The 23,636-nt window shown below is 26.8% G+C and overlaps 1 protein-coding gene across 2 annotated transcripts in view; it reads right to left on the bottom strand.

Annotated features, from left to right (window-relative positions):
* LOC107165800 (uncharacterized) overlaps positions 1-21,068 on the bottom strand; it is a 107,742-nt gene extending 86,674 nt beyond the window's left edge. Inside the window, exon 1 of one of the 2 annotated variants that reach the window (XM_089226153.1) lies at positions 20,377-21,068. In XM_089226153.1, coding sequence (XP_089082279.1) covers positions 20,377-20,507 — 131 coding nt within the window. In that variant the 5' untranslated portion in view covers positions 20,508-21,068. The remainder of the gene's footprint in view (positions 1-20,376) is intronic. The other variant, XM_089226155.1, reaches the window with a different exon arrangement.
* Positions 21,069-23,636: the final 2,568 nt, after the last annotated feature.

Here is a 23,636-nt window from a genome sequence, read left to right as displayed (position 1 = left end):
TTGGTCTAAATAAATGTCTTACAGTTTTTAAGTATATAAACATCAAAATAAGAATAACATAATTATCTCAGCAACAAAAAAATATTAATGGCATTTAATTGAGAAATGTATTTTTTTTTTTTTAAATTTAGAATAATAAATTTACCAAAACTAATTACATAATGTCATAATCATTTTTAAACAATTTATTATCTGATTTATCTTCAATGAAGTGTAATGTGCAAATAAATATAAATACAATACCACCGTCAGTACAAACTATAAATCTTTAGTTGTTATGAATATACTTTTTATGAGATTACTTAAAACTTTTTTTTATTTATTATTATATACACAATCTGTACCTCATGGGTACAATAAGAGTATTAGCTAAGATAAATAAAAATACATGAATAACCTTGATAAAAGCAGCCACCCAGTGATGACACTTATAAATTGAGGTTATACATTAATATATATGTATATATATATATTTTTTTATATATTATAATATTAAGTTAGCATTATCTCTACACCAGTTGCGTTTTCACTTAAAACTTAACGAGCAATGTTTGGAATTTGGAATTTTGATCATAACTTTTCAAATCTGTATTGGTCGTCTTTATAATGTAATCAATTGACTATTTTTATTTTTTTATTTTTTAGGGTAAAACAATCAACTAGAAAAAATGAATAGTATGCATTTTTATTTTATTGAGCATGTTGCAGATATACACAAAATAAAAAATAACTAGACTATCCGTGTCCGAATAGTTATAGTGATCTTAATAAAGAATAATAAACTGCCGTTGATTTTGTTTAGTCATAATCATACGTCACGGTAATGCTTCTCAGTTAAATTCAATAAAACACGGTATCGCGATACTTATAAGTAGATTGCATTTTTCATTATAGCGTCTCCAACAAAAAATTTAGAAGAACGATTAATATTCACTAAAAGAAAATTCAAAAAATGCCAAAACCATACAAACTCTTTACATTGGAGCTAACAACAGGAGCAAATTTGATATGCTTTTTCTTATTTATTATAACTTATTCGTATATTAAACAAATGTCAATCGATTCAAAACCAGATAATATTTAGAAAATTAGAATTTCATTTCATTTTTTATATTTAACTATTTTTCTAATAACATATTTCAACAAAATGTTTATTCTTTACGTGTCTTTGTTTTGAACTTCAAACGATTTTTAGGTTTAACTTAGGAACATAACCTAATTCAATCATAGCTACTCAGCAAAACAAAATTCTACATGTATTTTTCAATATTTCTTGGAGTTCTACTATAACTTTTTTTTTCAACTAAACACTGAATATTATAATATAATATAATTTGTATAGTTTTATTTTCTTTCAGATTATACTTAGAGTGCCATATTTTGTTTGCCATTGTCATTGTTAAAAAATACTTATGTTTTCTTTATACATACCTACCATATAGTTATAATAAGCAATTATCGATTTTATCAAATATGTTTAAAATGTATAGTGACAATACAAATTCATGTTACTGTATGTATATTGATATTAAAATATATATACATACATCTTAATAAAAATCATATAGTCATAATAAGAGAAGCTTTGTATGAGAACAGATTGTAACACTTTCTTAACATTATTAACATAACATCACTTTACTATAACTTTTTTTCTTGGCCCAATTTCGCTGTCAGTTGTGAGTAAAATGACATCAGAAAAATACCGTAACAGCTCACGTAAGCTTAATTTTCAAGACGTTATTTAGTTGCATTTTAAATACATTTATTATTACTAACCTTCAGTATTCATTTAACCAACACTTGTTTACAACTTCAAATGTGTAATTTACTTTTGTAAAAATATTTATTTATGAACATGTAAAACAACATAAAAATATTCATCAATTATATATGAACCATGAACATCGACTTGATAAATTAATATTTATTAATTTATTATCTGTCAATCCGAAACAGAATTATGATATTTAAATTTGCAAAGAATTATAAAATGTAGGTCATAATATTACATAGAAACAAATAGAATTAAAAGTATTACCTATGTCATATCATTTTATAATGTTTTAATAATTTTAACTTAACTAGTAAGTATTTTAAACTAATAAAACAAATTATAAAAAAATAAATCAAAATATCAAAATAAATTTAATTTTAATGAGAAAACTATGTATTAAAAAACTGATAATTTCAAAAGAACATACCATTTTTAATTCTAAGTGAATCAAGTGATGAATAAATATTAACAGTTCACAAAATATTTATAAAAAAAAACGCTCAAAAATTCAAATACATATACATTCCATAGATCGACAATTACTTAAAAATTGGTATCTTCTACAAAGTGGTTATTTATTGAATCTTTGTGAAGTTTCTCTGTGGGTAATAAAGGGAAATTACTTATGTAATATCAAGACCAAAATTGATAACTCACAAATTAGGCATATTTTAAACTTACACATAATCTAGGTGTCACCGTAAAAATATAAAATAATAAGTTAGAATAGTAATATGAATAATAATGATTAGGTACGTAAAAGGGGGGGGATATGCATATTAGTTGTTTTTCTGCGTACGGTCCTGACAAGAATATGTATTTTTACAGAAATTAATAATTTCTAATAAAAGCTATTCAACATTTTCACTTGTTATAAACTTATAACACAATTCAATTGTGTGATATATTATATTTTATTTCAAAAGAATATAACAGGTTCAATATGGAAATTGTTCAAGTTCACAAAATGACATAAACAAAATTACAAAACTATATTTAAAGTACTCTCTTGTTTTTTTTTTTTTTTTTTGGTGGGGGGGGGGTGTATAAACGTAATTACTATAAACATGTATATTTGCAGTGATGGCATTTTAAATTTGTTGCTCCGAAGATTTTCGTATAACTTCATGATGTGCTCTAAGATAATTATATATAAACATAGATAGAATGTATTATTATTCATTAATATCCATTGTACTATTGTATAAAACTAAATTGAAATGGCTTTTTGCATTTCAAAGTTCAAAAGATTTCTTTTTAATTTCTCTATAATAATATCAGATTATGGACCGGATCAGAATCTGGTGTAAAGGAAGTTGCAAGACAAACGTAAATGTTTATATGTGTCATTTAAGTGGAGCCCGCCGTATCCTTGTCTACCATTAGGTTCCGTATTAGGACGAACGGAATGTCACCTTGTTAGGAATGCAGATCGCGTTTCATCGTCGCATTATTATTCTCCGATGTTCACAATTGTACGCTCGGGTCTTATCCGGCCACGCGGCAATTGACAGATATCGGACGGTCAGCCCAAAACTATAATTGTCAACCTGACCACATACCAATTTAAAGATTTTTTTTAAAATTAAATTTAAACGCAGAATTTGTATAGGAAAACGTTCAACGATAATTATTATAAAAGTATCTATATCTCGCAAATTATTTAGTCCATAAGGCATATAAATATATAGAACAACAATATTCTTTACAAGTTAATTTCTTAAAATATGTTTCTTTCTGAAAATTATGTGGCCAAACTTTCAAATTATACAAAAATTATTAATAGAATAATGATTTCAACAACCTCATCTAAATAGCTAAGTAATTGCTGAAATATTTACCTTTATAATGTTATAAAATTAAAAAATAATAATATCAGTGAAAAAACAATTTCAATAACCAATCAATAACAATAGAAAATCACTTAGGGACTTTAAACCATCACTATAAAATTTATTATTCAGACATTTCAATAGAAAGAAAATTGAAGAAAGAAAACCTAGTTTGAGCAATAAAATACGGTAGATCACGAATGATCTAAAATTAAATAATTTGAATAATTTGATGAATAATATAGAATTGATATATAAGGAACAGGCTAATTAGCTAATGTTATAAAGACCATGTAAGAACATTAAGGTTCGAGAGTTTCAATAAAAGGTAGTGTCGATTAATAAAGAGTTGTCTTAGCTTTTAAATTTAGTTCATAAGATAAGAAATAAAAACTGGGAAGTCACTCTGTCATACATACAGTTTCGAGTGTATCTGCCTCAACATTGAGTAGATAATTTTAATGAATATTGTGTTAAATTTTAAATCAGTTATAGATTATTGCATACGAAAAACGATTATGATTAGAGACTGGCACACCCCCTCTAATTATTATATACGGATATTTAAAAAAATATTTGTTTTGTAATTAGATAGTGATATATTTTTCTGACAGTGATACGGTAAGTTAAAGTAGTTTTTGGCAAACATATTTGATACGATATTTATTATAATAATAAACATATATAAATTATTATTTATTGTTAGGTATTTGTTATTAAATTAAAGTTCAGTTTATCAATTTATCAGCGTATCTAAATTTGTAGAAGAGGTTGTAATGATCCTGGTATAGAAACCTAACTTCAAATTAGCATAAATATTTTTTAAAAATCAATAGAAAATAACAATATGTACGTAATGCCGTAATAGTGAAAAGTTTCAAGTCTCCAAAGTTAATATTTTTCGAATTACAATAAAATTTTAGTATGGCCATATAGCGTTAAATAACAAATTTTAATTTTCAATGCAATTTAAAATATGCAAATAATATAGAATATATTTAATTATAACTATAATATATTTTAACTTTTTACGTTGAAGATCGAAGCTGCATTATTACAATTCGCAATATTACTTCTCGAAAACGTTATGTAGAACATACAAAAAATAAAAATTGTAAAACCAATCCATTCCTTTGAGCTCAGAATTCAAAAAGATAATATTAATTTCATCAAATTTATCATTTCAGGATTCTGCTAGTATTAAATAATCTGTTCAGTTAAATATTATATAAGTAATTCATATTTTATTATAAATAGGTTAAATAAATAGAACGAAACAATCTTAGAGCGTCTAAATAGCAATTAGCAATTCAAGGTTATTTCTAGTATTATATCCACTATAAGCATATTGGGGTTAAGATAGTTTTCTGTATCCTTTTACGAAATAAGAGTAAAAGTGTAACCAAATATCCTAACGAATAATTCAATTGGAACATAATTATTATTGATTACTAGTTTGTGACAAGGATTATGAATGGATGATTCTTCATTATCTTCAGTCTTTACACATGCGACAACTTCACATTAAATCTAATGAAAATCATCAAAACCATCAATTTTTTATTTAACATCTTCTATTCAGATTAACGTATTAAACTAAGTTTGGTAATAAGCTATTTAGATAATTTATTAATATTTTTTATAAGATCATGCAATACACTATTAAATTTCTTGAAGTTCATATTTAGTTTACATTACAAGTATTAAGTAAGTATACATTTACCCAACCAACTATAATTACAGAACCAGTTATTATTTTAAATTAATTTAATCTTTATATCTAAATTGTTATTAACATAAAAAAGTATTCAATTTGATCTGTATCAACACAATATTAAAACCATTATTCGTTCATAAACATTATTAAATGTATTATATAATTTAAAAACATAATTTAGTTTATACCACGATTATTAATTAATGGTCAATACCTAATGTTACATGAGTACATTAATTCAAATAATTCAATAATATATTATACCTATTGGCTACTGAATATACTAATCCAATATATTGTTTTACCTATTAATTAAAAATAAACTACCAGATAAGTACAAATGTTGTTATATAATTATTTTCATTTTTAAAATGTTCGTTTACACTGATACAAGTACAGTTGAGAATGCCATATTTTTAGGAAATTATAATAACTACTTTATCAAATATTTTATTATTATTAGTAGTAGTAGTTTAATAGTATTATTATTAAAAATGATAGTTTTGAGGATATTTTAAGCGGCAATATAATTTATTTAATAAATTATTAAAACAACTAGGTATGTGTTCATTTTGATTCCTATAAATTCAATTTAAATAGAATAATTTGAAACCACTTGTAGACCTTTTTTTTTTTTCCTTATGGTATCGAGGACCGGAGAAGAAACTATGTTGCCAATACTTATTGTACTTATTGTTGCCTGACACCAATGATAAAACGATAACCGTTCGCTGAAATTATAAAGCTGAACTGACAGAGACCGAGGGAGCATACGTGTAAACTAAATGTAGTATAACACGTATACAATTAATTTACTGTGGTATATTGGTATCACGGAATAAGTTAGATGTAACCAAAGATAAAATTCTCATAAAGAAGAGACACAGAAAAAAAAACTATGCTAAACATCATGATCAATCTTTTTTAATCAAAGTTATTCTTACTTGACTGATTTCAATTTAATTACGCAAATACCATATCTATAGTTACATCTAAATTTAATTTTAACTTTTATTATTAATATAGTATATACATAATAAGTAATATTATGTCACGTAGATTGAGGCCCGCCGGTCCATTCATGTGTCCAATCCAATTATAACTTTGTCGGCTACAATAATTTAATACAACTGCAGATCATTGGATTCTGATATATCTAAAAAAGGGATTTTATCATCTGGCACGAATGGAATCAATAAACTGAAAAGAATATGGATTACAAACTTTTACTATTTACAGAATATTTATTATATATTTGTATAAGGTATGATACTGAACTAAACACTTTATTATTAGTTAAATCTCAATATTTATAAAAGCCTAAAATCATTTTTCTATTAAAAAGTGTTATTATTATTATTATTTATTTATTTTAATATTTTAAAACTATTGTATACCTTCCCTTAAAATAATGCCTACCTAATTCCTGTTGGATTATCAAATGTTAGATTAAAACAACCAAGTTTTAATGAATAGAAAATTTTTCATTTTTCTCATAATATTTAGTATTTTATTTTAGGGTTGAGGTGTCATAATTTATGCACAATTTCAGAGTAGGCCAATTTAATAAGGTGAAACATTTCAAAACGTGTCTGAGAGGTGAAAAGGGTGGAGAGTTCATCGGTAGGCCATACATTTCCGGCCAAATTATGACTCACCTTGTTATATATATGCTCTAAATAAATTTTAAATAAAAATTAATCAATATAATACCCTACTGAAAAAATTTGTTACTTTTTGAAGGATAAAATTATTAATATAAACAAATATGGCCTAAAGACAATATTGTTTGTGTTAAATGTTTTAATAAACATGAATATAATAATTATACATTATGTCTCGATTTAGTATTTTAGTAAATTATAGTAAATTATATTTTAGTATTATTATTTTGAGGTACTCTGTGATTTCTTCAATAACACAAATGATATATTTACATATGTCTTGTCTACTTTGATTCACCATTTATTAATTCAATAATATTTGTACTCGTGTGTCATCACAAATTTGTTCATACTATATATATAGAAATTATTTATAACCCAAATATTGTTCAAGTATATATAACACAACTTATTATTAATAATATTTACATCATTTTCTTTTTTTCATACATTTTTATTCCATTAAATAAAAATCTCCAATATATTTAACATAACAAATAGCTTTGAAATTAATAGAAAAATTAATGACAATGATATGCCAAATAAATGTCCAACACACGGAAGATAAGATTGTATGCTCCAAATCCATCACTATTAGTTATAATTCATTATAACTAGGTACCTATACAAATATGATCGTAATAAAATTGTAAAACCTTTTTTGAAACTAAAAGAACATAACAAATCGCATTGAAAATTTGATAAATTAAAACATAACAATTTATGATTAATTTTAAAAAATGATAAATAATTTATACCAGAAATCTCACATTGTGCAACATTTCAACTTGGAGGTTTTGAATCAACATTGAAATATGTAATTTAATCAAATTCCCAACTGATAAAATATATTATATTCAAAAATCTATGACCTATATACAAATCTTGGTACGGTAATATTAATTGAAAAATAAAATAATATTATGCGCAAATCAATAAGTTAAAATTATTAATTTTATATAGAAACCCGTAATTATATTACCTATACCTACTTATAATTAATATGTTTTGAACTATACTAGATGTAATTCAAAAGTAATTCGGTAAATTTAATTGACTATAGTCTATAAGTAATTTTTATAATAATTCTGATTGTGTGCCTACGCTGTATTGAAGTATTTATTTTATGTATATTATGATGCAGAATAATTAACGATCATATTATTCAAATTTCTAAGAGAATTATATTTATCAGATACCCATACAGTATTATACATATTCTAAATACCAACATTATACCATTATATACGAAATTATAATATTTATTAATATTTTAGATATAGCAAATCTTCTATATAATATTTAAAAATGGATTTCTGTCTGTTCGTCCTTTATGCATTCCTAAACGGCTGGACCGATTGCGACGAAATTTGGTACAGAGATATAATAGACCTACGAGCAGAAGATAGGTTAAGTTAAAAAGTGGTAGGCACAACTCCGAAAGGTACTCGAACAGGAATTTTGAGATTTACATTGAAAAGTTTTGTTTATTTATAAACGGTATTTCTATGCAGTTATGCTTCCCAAAAAAAGATTGATCAGTAATTGTACGTCTTAAGTACGAAAGAAAATGGCAATACAAGCTTCAGAAATATATATAAAAATGGATTTCTGTCTGTTTGTCCTTCATGCATTCCTAAACGGCTGGATCAATTATGATGAAATTTGGTACAGAGATATATTAGACCTATGGGTAGAAGATAGGCCCAAATATCATTCAATCGAATATTTGAATTGTCAGACTGTTCTCAATAAAACGAATAAAATTACATAATGATAAATTAAATTGAATATTGTTGTAAGATTTTAAGTATATTTTAACCATTATCATCTATATGCATAAAAGTATACTGCTAGCAAAATCACAGAAAACGAATTTAACACACAGTTTGAGACATATAGGAGGTAGGATTTTTAACGGGATACGAAGTGCACGGGTTCAGCTATTATAATATAGCCTCCAAAACCTTATATTTAATATTAATCTAATGAAATACATATAATAATAGTATAATACGTATCTATATATATATAATAACAATATCTTATTATTTGTATCAAAAAAAAGTTCATCTTTTAAAACTAAAGATTTTTATCATTCCTTTATTAAATATTTATCTCGTAAATTACATAGTTTTTGGATCGGATTAACTCAAAATTCTTTTGATATGAACTTAAACTATATTTATACTGACTAAAATGAAAAGAGGAACCATATTTAGACATGGTAAAACTCTACCGGCAGAACTAATGAAACTACGTAAGATTAATGATCCTGTTCTCCGTATATATATTGTCTTAGTATAATTCGTAAATCTTCTATGACATGTAGATACTAACTATATAAATAATGACAAGTTTTATTGAAAATTATGACAAAAATGAATTGGAAATTGTCATGTATAAGCTTCAATATAACTTTTAACTTAACTAAATTAATAAAAAAAGAATAACTATTAACTTTTAACTTTTAAAAATGTTTTCTATCAGGTTGACTTAACTCAATTAAAATTATCATTAACTTGCCCACGTTTGTCACTAAGAATATGATTAAATTATTCCGTAATACTGTAATACATAATTGCAAATATTATTATATAGGTATGGACTTAATTTTGATTTTACTTCACTCATAAATATATAATATATCAATATATGAAAAATAAATTCTGTCACATTAATCTAGTATCGTTAATAATTAAATGGTAATTATAATGTACCTACCTATAGTTGAATATATGAATACAGAGCTCATACGGTGCTGTGAAGAAATAAGTGCGAGTTATCCAAACAAAAAATTCAAATGTAATAATATTTGGTATAGTCGATAGGGGCACATTATTTTTCATCTCAAAACCCTTTCATTAGATTAAATTTGTATACGATGTTATTTTTCCTCTCCTACTCAAAAACCACAAAATGAAAACCGATATCTTTCAAGTATACACTCGTAGCCGACAATCTATATCCTCTTTTACAATTTTAAGTTGCAACAAAGGCATTTTTATAGCGATACGTGTTCGAAGATACGCATCACTACCGATGTTCAAAAACACTTAGTAACTAGGTATGATGAGATTTTTAATACTACAAGAATAATTAAGACGTATAGTAATATAATTAATACATTTATAGAATCTACGATAAACAATCAATAATTAAACACGAAATAATGATAAGGTACAGCATAAAAGGGTGAAAAATTACATGTAGTAAGCATGTGAAGTTTGCATGAGTTATATAAAATTAAATTGTTGAATGCAATTTAACTTTTTAATATAATGCACATCGACAAGGTTGACGAAATGGAAAGAAACCGGATATTTTCTTGTGATATAATGGTGTGGTTATATATAGAAACCACAGAATATTACAGTATCCCAAACTACTGACTCAGAAATTATTTTGTTAAGATGCAAAAAATATTTTTACTAAACACCGTTCGAGCAATAATGAAATTTCAACCCATGTGATTTTTTCTTTTATTATTTTAAATACTAAATTATTATAAATGATGATAAATATTTATCATATATCTTATCAACTTTAAAAGTCTAATAAATGTAAGTTATTTATATTTTAACCATCTATTAAATTATGAATTGTTTCAATAGGTTATAAAATATTGTTATACTTTAACCGAAATTTTTTATTTAACGTTAAACGTTTAAATATTACGAATAATGAATAGTAACAATAATATATGTTTGTGTGAGTAATACATTTTAATAATCATCCTGCACCGATCGAAGTAAAAATATATTATTATTTAGTTCATCATTTTGAAACAAATCTAAAATAACAACTATTAGGTACCACAAAAAGTTATGTTCACCTGTACAAAAAGTACAAAAAAAAGGAACACTAATTTTGATTTAGCTATAATTCAAAAATAAAAATCGAAAATCGCTTGATATTTGTATGTTTTCATAAAATGTTGTAGATAACATCCTGTGTGAATATATTAGACGAATTGCGTTGTTTGAAAGAGTGACGTCGCAATCGTATTCATAATTATCTATACACTATGTAATACGACATGTCTCATGCTTATCGCTGACGATACTTTTCGTCATCATTTTACGTTCGTTCCAAGAAATCTGTTTTTTATAATTTTAATTGCAATATTAAACCATAAAAACATTATTTTGTGTTTGTTTCGTTTGAGGTTTTTTTTAATGTATAAATTATCGTATGGGCTATGGAGGTAACGGGATTAAAACGAGCCAAACAGCGCTCCGTTTGAAGATCGTCGGGAAAATGGGACTAGTACCTATCAAAAAAGGTATAATAGTATCTTAAACAAAATATATCAAAATTTGAAAACTTGTGAAAATAATTATAAACCTATCATAGAATATATTACAGTAATTAGCATAATATTATACTAGATTCTAATTTATGTTTGTGAACTTGAAATATAGGTAAACGAAAAGATATATTAAGTACAATTAGACAATTTAAAATTCTCGATTTGTATTACCCAGCAAATAAAATTTTTTTAAAACTATATTGGTATATTTCTAACTATAAAAGTAATACAGAAAAACAATAAAAATATTAAAATAAATGTAACATGGATAATGGATATATATCATAATATATAGAAACGTTATACATTCGTAACTCCCATTGTCCAATCCATCTCTTATCCCAGAGGACATTGATAGTCATCAATTGTACCACCGCCAATGTCAACAATTTTATGAGATAACCCACTACATGCTCTATCTACTCTTCTCAGAGAGTTTTTGACCTCCAATCTCAATGCTTCGACGTAAAGTTGTAGATATTTTTCAAATACCGTGCTTTACCACAGGAAATATCAATTCTTTAAAAATACATCAAAATAAATCGGAAAAAAAATAAAAGTATGCCGCGAGTTCCGTTTTTACTAACACAAATTACGAACGCTGATAATATACTAGGAATCATCAATAAGAATAAAATTAAGTATTTCTTCGTGAATAAATCTCTAAGGATCAAAGAATAATAAAACATATAAAATGAAAACATTTTTTTTTAAATATGTATTATTTTTAGACATTGTTAAGTTTATACAATTTAAAAAACATTGATTATTCAAATTATTCGACAACAAAATATAAATATTCTCATGGTTCATGGAAAGAAAAACAATAAGAAATAAAAAATGTATACATTATAAATAAATATTGAAATCAAATTAAAAATAGTTTATAATATATTATATTAAATCAATAGATTATATTGAAATGGTATTCCTAACTTATAACATTTAACTAAAGATATTTTAACGATTAATTCGCTTATAAAGGCCAAGATAAATATTTTTTAATCATCTATCCAACGTTTGGTTTATTTTATATCATTATTTAAATAATTATCATAGGATGTACCTATCAGTTTTTATTCAAGTTTTGTAAAATTCAGTCTTTTAGTTCCTATAGTAATATTTAATTTTATAGCAAATTTAAATATTTATACGAGTTGGCGTTGGACTGCAGTAGCGTTCACTGAGTTGTAAAAAGGATAGGGAACCCCTCCCCCACTCGAACAAATTCTGTGTGCTCTAATGATAATGGATAATAAATTAATAGTATGTTTACTTTTAAATGTTTTAAAACATTTCTAAATGTCCCATAATGATATAACAGCTTTTAAATTTCAATATATAAATACTGTGTTATGACAAAACGCTGTTAAACCAAACCACTTTCAATCTCCAATCCATCAACTTAATACGTTTTTTTTAATATGTATTGATAACACATTTTACTTGTAACTTTTTTTTTATACATTTTCATTTAACAAATCAAAACATTTTTTAAGTACTTTAGTAGATTAATGTTAAATTTCGAACAACATTTATTTTAAGAAATATATGATACCTATATTTTTGAAAATATTGTTTTGCAATGACATCCGCAGTCACTTAATGTAAAAAAATATTTTCGAAAAGACTTTTTCAAATAACAAATGCTATGGATCATAATAATATATTATGTAGTATGCACTCACATATCATATTATTATTAAGAACTCGAATGTATTTTCGTATTACTTTTCATTCCGGCAACAAATCTATATACTTACGTACATTTTCTGTTTGTGTGTGCGCGTGTGCGTGTGCGTAGACACATTAGGTCTTACGGCAGAATAGACAGAAGAGAAACGACCTACGTGGATGTGTCGTGCGTACAGTGGAAACGAGCATATATTATTGCGTTTTCGTTTTCGGTGATCGGTACTCGTTTGCCCGTTGTAAACCGCTACCGCCGACGCCGCCGCTACCCTCTGGTACCACACCGGAAACCGATCCCCGGACGCAAAGGGTACGTGGCATTCTAAGTATTTTGGTAATTTTTTTTTCTATCCTCGACATATCCCGCTATGGTGCTGAGACGCAATTTACTTGCACGGTTTACGCATATTTATAATATTGTATACAAGCGTCATATAAGAGTCGGATGCTGGTGCTGCAGCGGCGACTGCGGTGTCACGCGTGTGATCTATATATAGGGACCATATGGTTGACACGTGCGCGGCGTTGTAGTATACAATTATAATATGTAATAATATTACACAGGGAAAGACTATTCGAAACGGTCGAAACATGGCGAAAGAGACACGACGCATACGGGCCGCACCTTGCGACGGATTTTCGTGTCCGGACGCAACACCGCGGCACACTTCCGTGTTCGCCATGTATGGGCGCCCGCGCGCTCCGCGTTTCTACCCGTCTACTCCTCAAACTCTCTCGCTCATTACTATTTTTTTCTCACTCTCTCTCTCTCTCTTTCTCTTGACTCCCTTCACGCAACCCACTAAAACGTGAACACCGCCGACACACACGTGCACACGTGTATTTTTTCTCGTTCGCTGTTATTATTATGTGCATTATCTCGTATAATATTATATTATAATGTTGGATATGCGGAACGATGGACTGACACTGCTACATCCATGTATGCCTACCGGACCGTCTGAAGAAAAAAACATTAAATATTATATCGATTATAATATTATTTGCAAATGTTGCGCTCGACGGATTTTTTATTATATGATTTCCGTTTAAACATACTATAATAATATACACCTTCGTAGTATTATAAACGCTGACCGTTCGTTATTTAAACGTGTGGTTAAACAGCTGGGTGGTCACGTGGGTGTTTGCTTTCACAATTGCGGATTGATGAAACAAAACGACGAGGCGCAGAAATAATAGTTTTTATACGTTTTCATACATGCTCATAAAAGATAAAACTTTTATGATAACACCGATATATTATTTATAGTAATATATTGCCAAAGACTTTGAAGCAGTATCAAGCTACGACGAGTATAGAATATTTGAAAACAAAATCTCGGTGTTTTGATTTTTGTCATTCATCTTAGTTTAATATTTTATTTTTCACTATACTTTACTACCGTAACGCAACTACGCAATTTTCTCAATCTTCGACATCAAAAGAGTAATGATTTAAGTTCCCAAACGTTTGTTGGAAAACATTTTCTTTATGACTTTACGCTCATATTGAAGTTTAATGAAAAATAATTTTTTTATACAGATTACCAGATATTTTTGATTTATCTTACTATTATTTTTCATTGCCCTAAGATATTTTATTTATTGTTCGTAACAAACATTGCCAATGAATTGTTTCTGGCCATGGTAAACATTTGATTCAATTTAAGTGAATTTATTAGCTATTACAATGTTAAAAGTGTCACTAAGACATAATTTAAATTCAAAGGCTCGTTCACTAGTAACTGGAAATTTACAAACCTTAGAATATAATGAACTTATTTTGTTTGTGAGCCAAATGGGATCACAAAAATTTTAAAAAAATACTTACAATTACAAAATAGAAATTTAAATTGGGATTGAAATAAATTTCAATGGCATTTTCGTTAAATACAATAGAAGTATCGTAATATAGGAGTGTACTTTTTTAACATTGAGAATATGGTACGCATTTTTTTGAAAATTGTTAAAAATTCCTGACGTACGTAATGTTAATCTTCAGTAACAGCTTGTTTAAAAACTTATTTTTTTAATGATACTTACATTAGTTAAATTATTATTCATAAGCCACTTCTGATTTTATTGAAATTATATTTACTCGTAAGTATACGTTAGGTACTCTGGTTAAAATAATTATTCCTCAATTTAATATTGTAAAATAAATGCTAACTATTTGTTATTGATAACATTTCAATTGTTTCGTTAAACCATATTATATACTTATTATTTGGTACGTACTACGTATACCCAATTAATTGTTGAACTATAATAACTTTTGGAAAAATGGTGATACAATTTTCTCAAAAACTATTTATAAGTTAATAAAGTACAACTGTTTTGTTGCGTTCTGTTAAATAATTAACTATAGTTTTTATATTACTACATATACATATATTTTACACTGCAATAACGACCTATAATAAATCATAGAAAACCCATAAAATCCATTTTGTAATTCGATATCACAATACCTACCTACTGCAATACAAAAACAAAACCTTTAAATTACCTTAATTACATAAAAACATAACTTATTCCGATTTATAATTTTTAACTGTCTTATTTTCATTTATACTAATGATATTTATGTAATATTGTAGTGTATTAAACATGTGTACATATATAGGTACCTGGTACAGTGGTACATATAATATCATTAGTACTTTGTAGAAGTATAAACCATAGTTTTGGACATATAAATTATATGCCTGTAACATTAAACCACAACTTAACATTCACATTTACAGAAAAGATTAATTTTATATAAATGTTGTAGACAGTGGCGTAAATAGATACAGATTACTGCAGAGATGATGTAAAGTGTTGACCATTTACACCGTAAGATCAACATGAGTTATTTCAAAAGAAATATTTTTGAACAAAAAAACTAAAAAAGTGAATTTAATTATTAGTTTATAATTATTAAATACATAGAAAAAGATTTAAAAAATACAAAATAGTTATATTATAATACTACTTAATATGTAATAATAAAGTAACACTATTACATAATAATATATCACTAAATATACTTAAAAATAACATAGCTATTTATAATTAACCATTATCTTACATTAATATTAACTCATGTTTAAAATGCAATAAGTTTTTTTTACGATACTGTAAAATTTACTGTTCAGTTTTTCTATTTACTCAATAAATTTTTTAGGAAAATCTATAAAATCATATTCTTTTTTTAATATTTATTATTTGTCACATATATGTCTGTTGAAATATATAGAATGGGTCGTAAAGTTGGTAGTTTTATTAATCACTGAAAAGTCGGTAGACATGACAAATGATTATCACGGACAAGACTATAATTCAAAGTTTGAGTGAAAAAAAAAGTAAAAACGCAGAGATTCATTAAAATTAAATGAATGTCCGACAGCTGAAGTTCAATTTTTCATTGACATTCTACTTTTTTTGGAGTAAAAAAATGTTTAACTTAATTTATATTATATAAATACTTTGGATAACGCAATACATTTTTAAATAAAACAATAAAAAAAATTTTAAAAATGATTTAAAAATTGATCATAATATTTTAATTTTATGTAAGTAGTCATACATCAAAATATATAAATATTATAAATTATAAAATATTGAAAAATAAAATGTTTACTGTAAAACTGTAAAACTGTTATTTATTGTTAGATTATAATTAAATAATAGGTATCTACTACCTACAAGTATTTTAAAAAAGTTTAAATTTTAAAATATTCAATATACAAAAATAAACAATAAAGAACATATTTTAACTCCTACAGCTTCTAGTAATTATAGATATTATGGTAGAGCTGGAACTGCTACAGGCCTATGAGAATAAATCAAGTTTAAATCTGCGTCAAAAGCAATACAATCGAAAACTGTCCACCTACACAATAATCACTTGGTTCTTATAATTTATCTTCAAACTATACTTACACGTCATCACTCATCATACATTTAGTATTGATAATATTTGTCATGAATAAATAAAACTATACAATTATTTAAAAGAAAAACACAATATAATTGTATTACTTTAAGACTGTTTTATGTACCTCAAAAAATATCAAATGGTGTTTATGATGACGTCTATATGAAAGGTATCGATACATTTTCAATTGGCAAGTATTCTTTCCATAATTAAATTTTTTTTACGTGCCATAAGTAATAGATGAATTTTATTTGAATTTGAATTTAGTTAAAATGTATTTAAAATCTACTTTTTTGAATTACCTAAAAATGCAAAATTTATTTTTCAAAGATGTTGCATCAAGATCCGCCCTCCCTCCCTCCCTCCAAAAAAAACACCACTATATATAAACATTAAATATTATTTGTATATATAGCCTGTGAATAGTATATTATGCACTTATACACAGCGCTGAGTAGGCAAGGTATCGGCCCACCAAGCTCCATCGTTCCTAAAAAATGTTAACAACCCATTTTGCAATAAGGCATAATATAAATTATTATAATTCATATTTCATTGTTTAGATTTTGGAGTACCTATTCAAATATTTTCGGTCTTATATCACTATAGTTTATAAACTGACCAAAATTGTACACAACCCACCGAGTTAAACTCGTTAACTCGCTTACCCGAGCCTGTGCCCTAACCTAATACACAATACACGTATGCAGTTTAATATATATGTATAAATATTTCTTTTTATTAATTACTATACAAATTACTAAGTGCGTTGTGAGTTGAGTGCCTGTGTAAGACGTCTTATTCAAGAATCATACCCAAACATAATTTGTTGTTCGTCCGCCAAGACATGGACCAAATTATACAATAATTATATTGGACAACAAAATACTTATAATATTATGTATATCTTGTGGTGTTATATTTTGTATTACTGTAGTCAAAATTGACATAACATAGTGCATTACCAATTACCATGATTATTTTACTAATATATTTCACCGATTTTCTAAACGAATGCTACAATATGTAAGAGCAATAAATCTTAATTTATAATAACTCTCAAATATACGTATAAAATTGTTTATTCCTGTGGTTTAATAGGAACCTAAGAGTAGTATAGATCACTTTATACTTTCAAAATACTTTTTAATGCCTTGACCTTACTCAAGAAACATAATATGGCCCTTTAATCCGTGGTTGTCATAGTCCCACGTACGATAAGATCTGAGAAAATTATAATACTAGTTTTGCCACTGTAGGTACATCACTATGCAATTTATATATATATATATATATATATATATATTTTATTTTAAAGCCACTAGTATACAACTTTGATAACTTAAAAGTTACAAAACTATCGCAAACATATCACTTAATAGTAACTACCAATAATAAATATAGGATGGTCCAACAATCTTAAAATAATGATTTGTATAGATCTTCTTAATACATAAGTACTGTTTTAATCAAAATCAGTAAAAGAGAAGAGCAAAAGCATATAAGTAGTTTTATTCTTATGATAAAAGTTCATGTGTATAATATGTCTATTATACATAACTTTAACTAACCACATAATAAAATATACATCGATAGAGTGACACCAAATGATTTATGCTAATGGTTTTTTATATACATTGTAATGAAATAATTTGGCGTTAGTGTTTTACTGAATATAAACACTATTTCATAACAAAGACTATTAAAAACCCATATAAAAATACGATTAACTAATAAAAATATATGATAAATTGGCAATTTTAGAAGAAAAAATAAATAATTTTGTAGAATAAATAAATAATGGTCTAAACAAGTTAAAATTTTTCAATAAAATACTTTTTAGTTTTTAGTTTTTTTATTTACCCATTTTAAACCGGCGATATTGTGTTTTGGTTAACAGTATGGAGAATGGATATTTTGATTACAAAGTTTATATCTTAATGTGTAACTTCTGTTGAATAATTTTCTGGGTAAACAACCCAAGGGAATAGTTATTAGTTAAGTAATCTTATATATTATTATGTGTATAATATGAAAATTGATAGAAATAAAATATTATTTTAATTCGTGACTAAAATTTAAATACTATTATAGGTTAGGTTGGGTACCTGTTTATAATAGCCGATGACCAAATTCAATGACTAATAAAAGTAATCAGTTACTTATGTTCAAAATATTAATCAATAAAATAATAATTTTATGAAAAATTCTCTTGCATGAGTCTAGATTCGCAACAATAGAAAATAATATGTTAAATTAAACTATGTCTAAGGAATTTGCATATATAATAATGAAGAATTACAAAAGCTTATGTATCTACTTAAATATCATATAATTTTAAAACTCGAATATGTGCCTATATGTTATTATGTTCTAGCGTTTTAATAAAAACTACTCAATGAATGTTAAACGTTAGTCGTGACCTATTATTTATTTTAAATATTCAAACAAATTCTAACAACTTACAATTTGTTATTGAACTTTGTTATACTTAATAATTAGCAATTTTACGTCAAGGAAACTTTATATGTATTATTTTTTCCCACAAAAATAACTTAAGTTACAATCGTTAACAATCTACATATTTATGGTAATTTTAATGCCAAAAATATTAATTTAGATGCTAGTATAATCTATATGGAGTTATTAATGAAACACATTTGTTTGTTAACCGTTACACAAATGCAGCAAATAATCCATGTTTATTAAAATATATTGTGTTTAATTTAAACTATACAATATGACACCGAAATGAATAAATAAAACAAATAACAATACTATACCTTCCAAATGTTTCGTTCCATACCATTTTGAGTATTATTAATTAATGTTTAAGATTGAAGATCGTTCTTTACGGGTATTTAAACTCAAAACTGCAATTTGCTAATGTTTTCCATGGATTTACTCAAACATGTATAATCATAACAAAACGTTATCACATAAATATAAGTTTACATCGTTGCCGTATTATACAACAACTAGGTATACCTATATATTTGAGTTCGGTAAAAGTAAACTGCATAAACCTTGTTGACAATCGTCTTTTCGATGGATTTGTTTATTTTTTTTTTTTAAAGACTCTTAAAGAATTTATTTGCAGAAAAGTGAGAAACAAAACTAACCATTAAATATGCAAATCCTGGTCTTACATTTAGGGGTCAGCAATTGTCTCAAAATCTAAATATACACTTATATATATATATATATACCTACCTACATGTGAACATCATTTCGTAATAGTCGTTTACGGACTCGCTTATTAACGCGATATCTTACTCAACAATATTTTTAAGTGGACCAACAATCTACAAACGAAGAGGATGACACGAACACGACAGCTGATAACGATTTATCAACAGTTGAGGCTAAGCCTTAACCTGAACCTAAACCTCAGAGGCTTAATGTTTATAGTATTAAATACAATCACTGCACAAATACGGATGAATAGATAACTCACTTGCAGTAGAACAGTCTATTGTCGTTGGCCAGGTGTACGCTCCATCCCGGTATCAGCCTGTTCTGTATGGACTGTAGGAGATGTGACGTGTTCTTCTGGCCGTGCGCACCTTGTCCCTGGTGGAGCAACATGAGTGCGAAGAGTCCGCCGTCGTCAACATGTCAACATCGGACAAGAGGACCGCCCGTCCGGCAGTGCCGTAGCGGTGGTGGTAGTGGTGGTGGCGATCGTCGGCGCCGCAGCAGCCACCACCGGCATGTCGCGGATCGTCGTAATACAGCAACCCTTATATTATGTTTGAATCGAACCAATAAGGTATATACGAGTAAAAAACAACGGTGTGGTATTATTTATTTCAACCGCCGGCAAAACGAATGATCTATACGCGGTAATTAAGAGTCGATGCCTATAAAATGGAATTAAAAATTATTTGGCAATTTCATTCGTCAGCCGAATCATATAGACGTATCCGGTTTTAATAACTATTCGCGCGCGATCGGAAACGGCGAGAGTAACGACGACGACGACGACGACGACAACAATAATAATAATATTTATATTATTATAAGTACGCGACGGCGGAAGCGGCGGCACACGACGAACAATGCTTGAGCGGATAATGAACACTACTATCACGGGGGACACACGCCGCGCTCGACGAGGAGTCGGTATCGCGTACGCTCACGCACAAGCGCCGGTGCCAAGGGTCAGTGCAGACCGGGGCGTGACTATACGGTGGGCAACGTGCGCGCAGTGCGGCCAAATCGTCGGCGAAACACTGACGAAAAGCTCGGAAGCGCCGCGCCGCCACCGTCCCGGATAGGAAATAAAGTTCCGCCGACCCTGTCCCTACCTACGCCGACCAACGCAGACTCGTTTTATTACGCGGCCCGCACGAGCCACTGCCACCGCCACCGTCACCGCCACTGCTACTATCGCTGATGACGTCTTTTTGACGAAGGAATTAACTAAATAATAATATTCACAGCGTTCGTTTGTTAAATATTCAAAATTATTATAATTTGTTTCAATCAATTATAATAATGTATCCAATACCATCTCTTAAGTCCCTGTTATTTTATCGCCCAGAAGTAAAAAAATAAATAAACGACGTTTCCTCGTTATTTCAGAAAAAAAAACCTATAGAATACCGTATTTTGCAACGACGGTGGGTTTTTTTTGTTTTTCATTTTTAATGCCTACGTTAAATGTTAAAACTATACTTACTTTATTGGTTAAGATTCAAAAAGAAACTATTTGATAACCATGCGTCTGTGCAAGATTATAGTTATTTTTTTGTCTAATAAGCACTTTAAACATTATAATAAACAATTAAGACATATTCTAATATGCAATAAATATTTAATGAGAAAAATACAGTCATATTATATTAGATATATTATGATATTAAAAAACCTAAATTGTAGTATAACGATTTTACTTTTTATAATTTCATAATATATCGAAATGTATTATTAATTATTATATTATAATATAATTGTAACACTTTAATAAATAGTGCTATTTAACACAATTTTAAATAAAATATATGATATAAAAATTGTACAAATTTTGGAAACCAAATTCTTTGCCTAAAAATTATATTTTCAAATAATTGATATTTTCTCGTTAGTTAAAGAGTTCTGTAGTGATTCAAATTACTGTTTATCAAATACCTCTTTTTTTTACTATATTAAATATTTATTGGAAAAATTGTGTGTACTTACCTAATTCAAAATTTCAACGAGTAGTTTCGCAGTCATTAAAATAATTATTCTAAAGATAATATTTCTTAAAAATGGTTTAATAAAAAATATAAAGTTGATGTAATATTGCCATATTGGATATGGTATTTATCGTACTGTTGAATCATTCTTACAAGCTGTTATTGTTGGTAGATTGATATTTATCTTTAAAATGTTCAAATCACCACAGCCCCCATATTTTCCAAGCCCATTATCTTGAAGCTGTTGTATTTTTATTGTACAATATTAAGCAACTAAATTAAGAAAATTATTCGTTTGAAATTTGATTCTGATGTATCAATATTTATAGAAAAAAATTCCACTAAAATAATAATTTACAGCAATAAGAGGGGTTTTCATTTTAAATTCGGAAGATTATATCTCTATATAGGACATTCCATAAAACATACAAAATATCTCAAGAATTTTAAAATATAGTCTTTAATTATATCAATATAAATTCCAATAATAAGATCTTAAATAACTACATTATTAAATAAAAGAGGTGAGCATATGCTGGTGAATCTTTCTGTATAATAACGATAAAATATAGTATGAGCATATAAATATAATATGATACCTAAATACATTTCATTATAAATCCAGAAATTGCGAAATTATAAAATGTTCAGGGAAATATTTTCAAACAAAAAATGTATCTAAATCTAAATACAGTGAAAACTGTCTATGACGAATCTGAAGGGACCATGTGATTTTTTTCGTTATTGAGAGTTTTCGTAATAAAGAGTAATTAATAGAGGTTTTAAATCAAACCAACCATTTTAAGTTAACTTAATGTTATTTACGTAATATAATAGAGTTTTTCGTTGTAATGAGTTTCGTTATAAAGAGTTTTCACTTTATTTTAAAAACTTGTAGTCCCAACTCCCAAATATATATCAAAAAGTACAAAGTAAATGTTTTTATATTAAAACTTTTAGATTTGAATTTAGGGAAATGATGTTTATAAATAACATGCACTGTTTTGAAATCTTCTATATTATACATTCTTAATTCTATAACTTTTAATCTACTTTAAGTTACTGGCGTTACTGCATACTTTTTAGGCTACCAATATATTAAAGTTAGCTACTATTATTATACCTATACCTATGATTGAAACTTGAAACATAAAGAAAAGTCTATTAAATTAAAACACAACATGTATGTACTGTCAATATTAAGTCGGATAAGACAATATTTATTACGTGGAATAACAACTTTCGATTATAGGTATTTGCATTCAACATTGTCACTTTGTATATTTATGAATTATTTTAGTATGATAATAGTAGGTAAATTTCTTCAAAATTACTAAAGAAGATTAAGAGCAAAATGTTAGTATAACTAATAACTAATTGGTATTGATGTTTGGTATTTTCACTTGGCCCATAGCCCCGTGGTGTAGCTTTTATCTATATAGTACTGAATTTCTGAATAATTTTGTTAAATTAAATAACAATATTGTATTGTATTTTTAACACAATATAACTTTTTTTAAATTTTTGTTTAGAT

The sequence above is a fragment of the Diuraphis noxia genome, unplaced genomic scaffold, assembly GCF_037042655.1.
Source record: "Diuraphis noxia isolate RWA-SAM2 unplaced genomic scaffold, SU_Dnox_SAM2 contig0004, whole genome shotgun sequence".
NCBI classification, from domain to species: domain Eukaryota; kingdom Metazoa; phylum Arthropoda; class Insecta; order Hemiptera; family Aphididae; genus Diuraphis; species Diuraphis noxia.
This window is presented reverse-complemented; position numbering and strand designations above follow the sequence as displayed.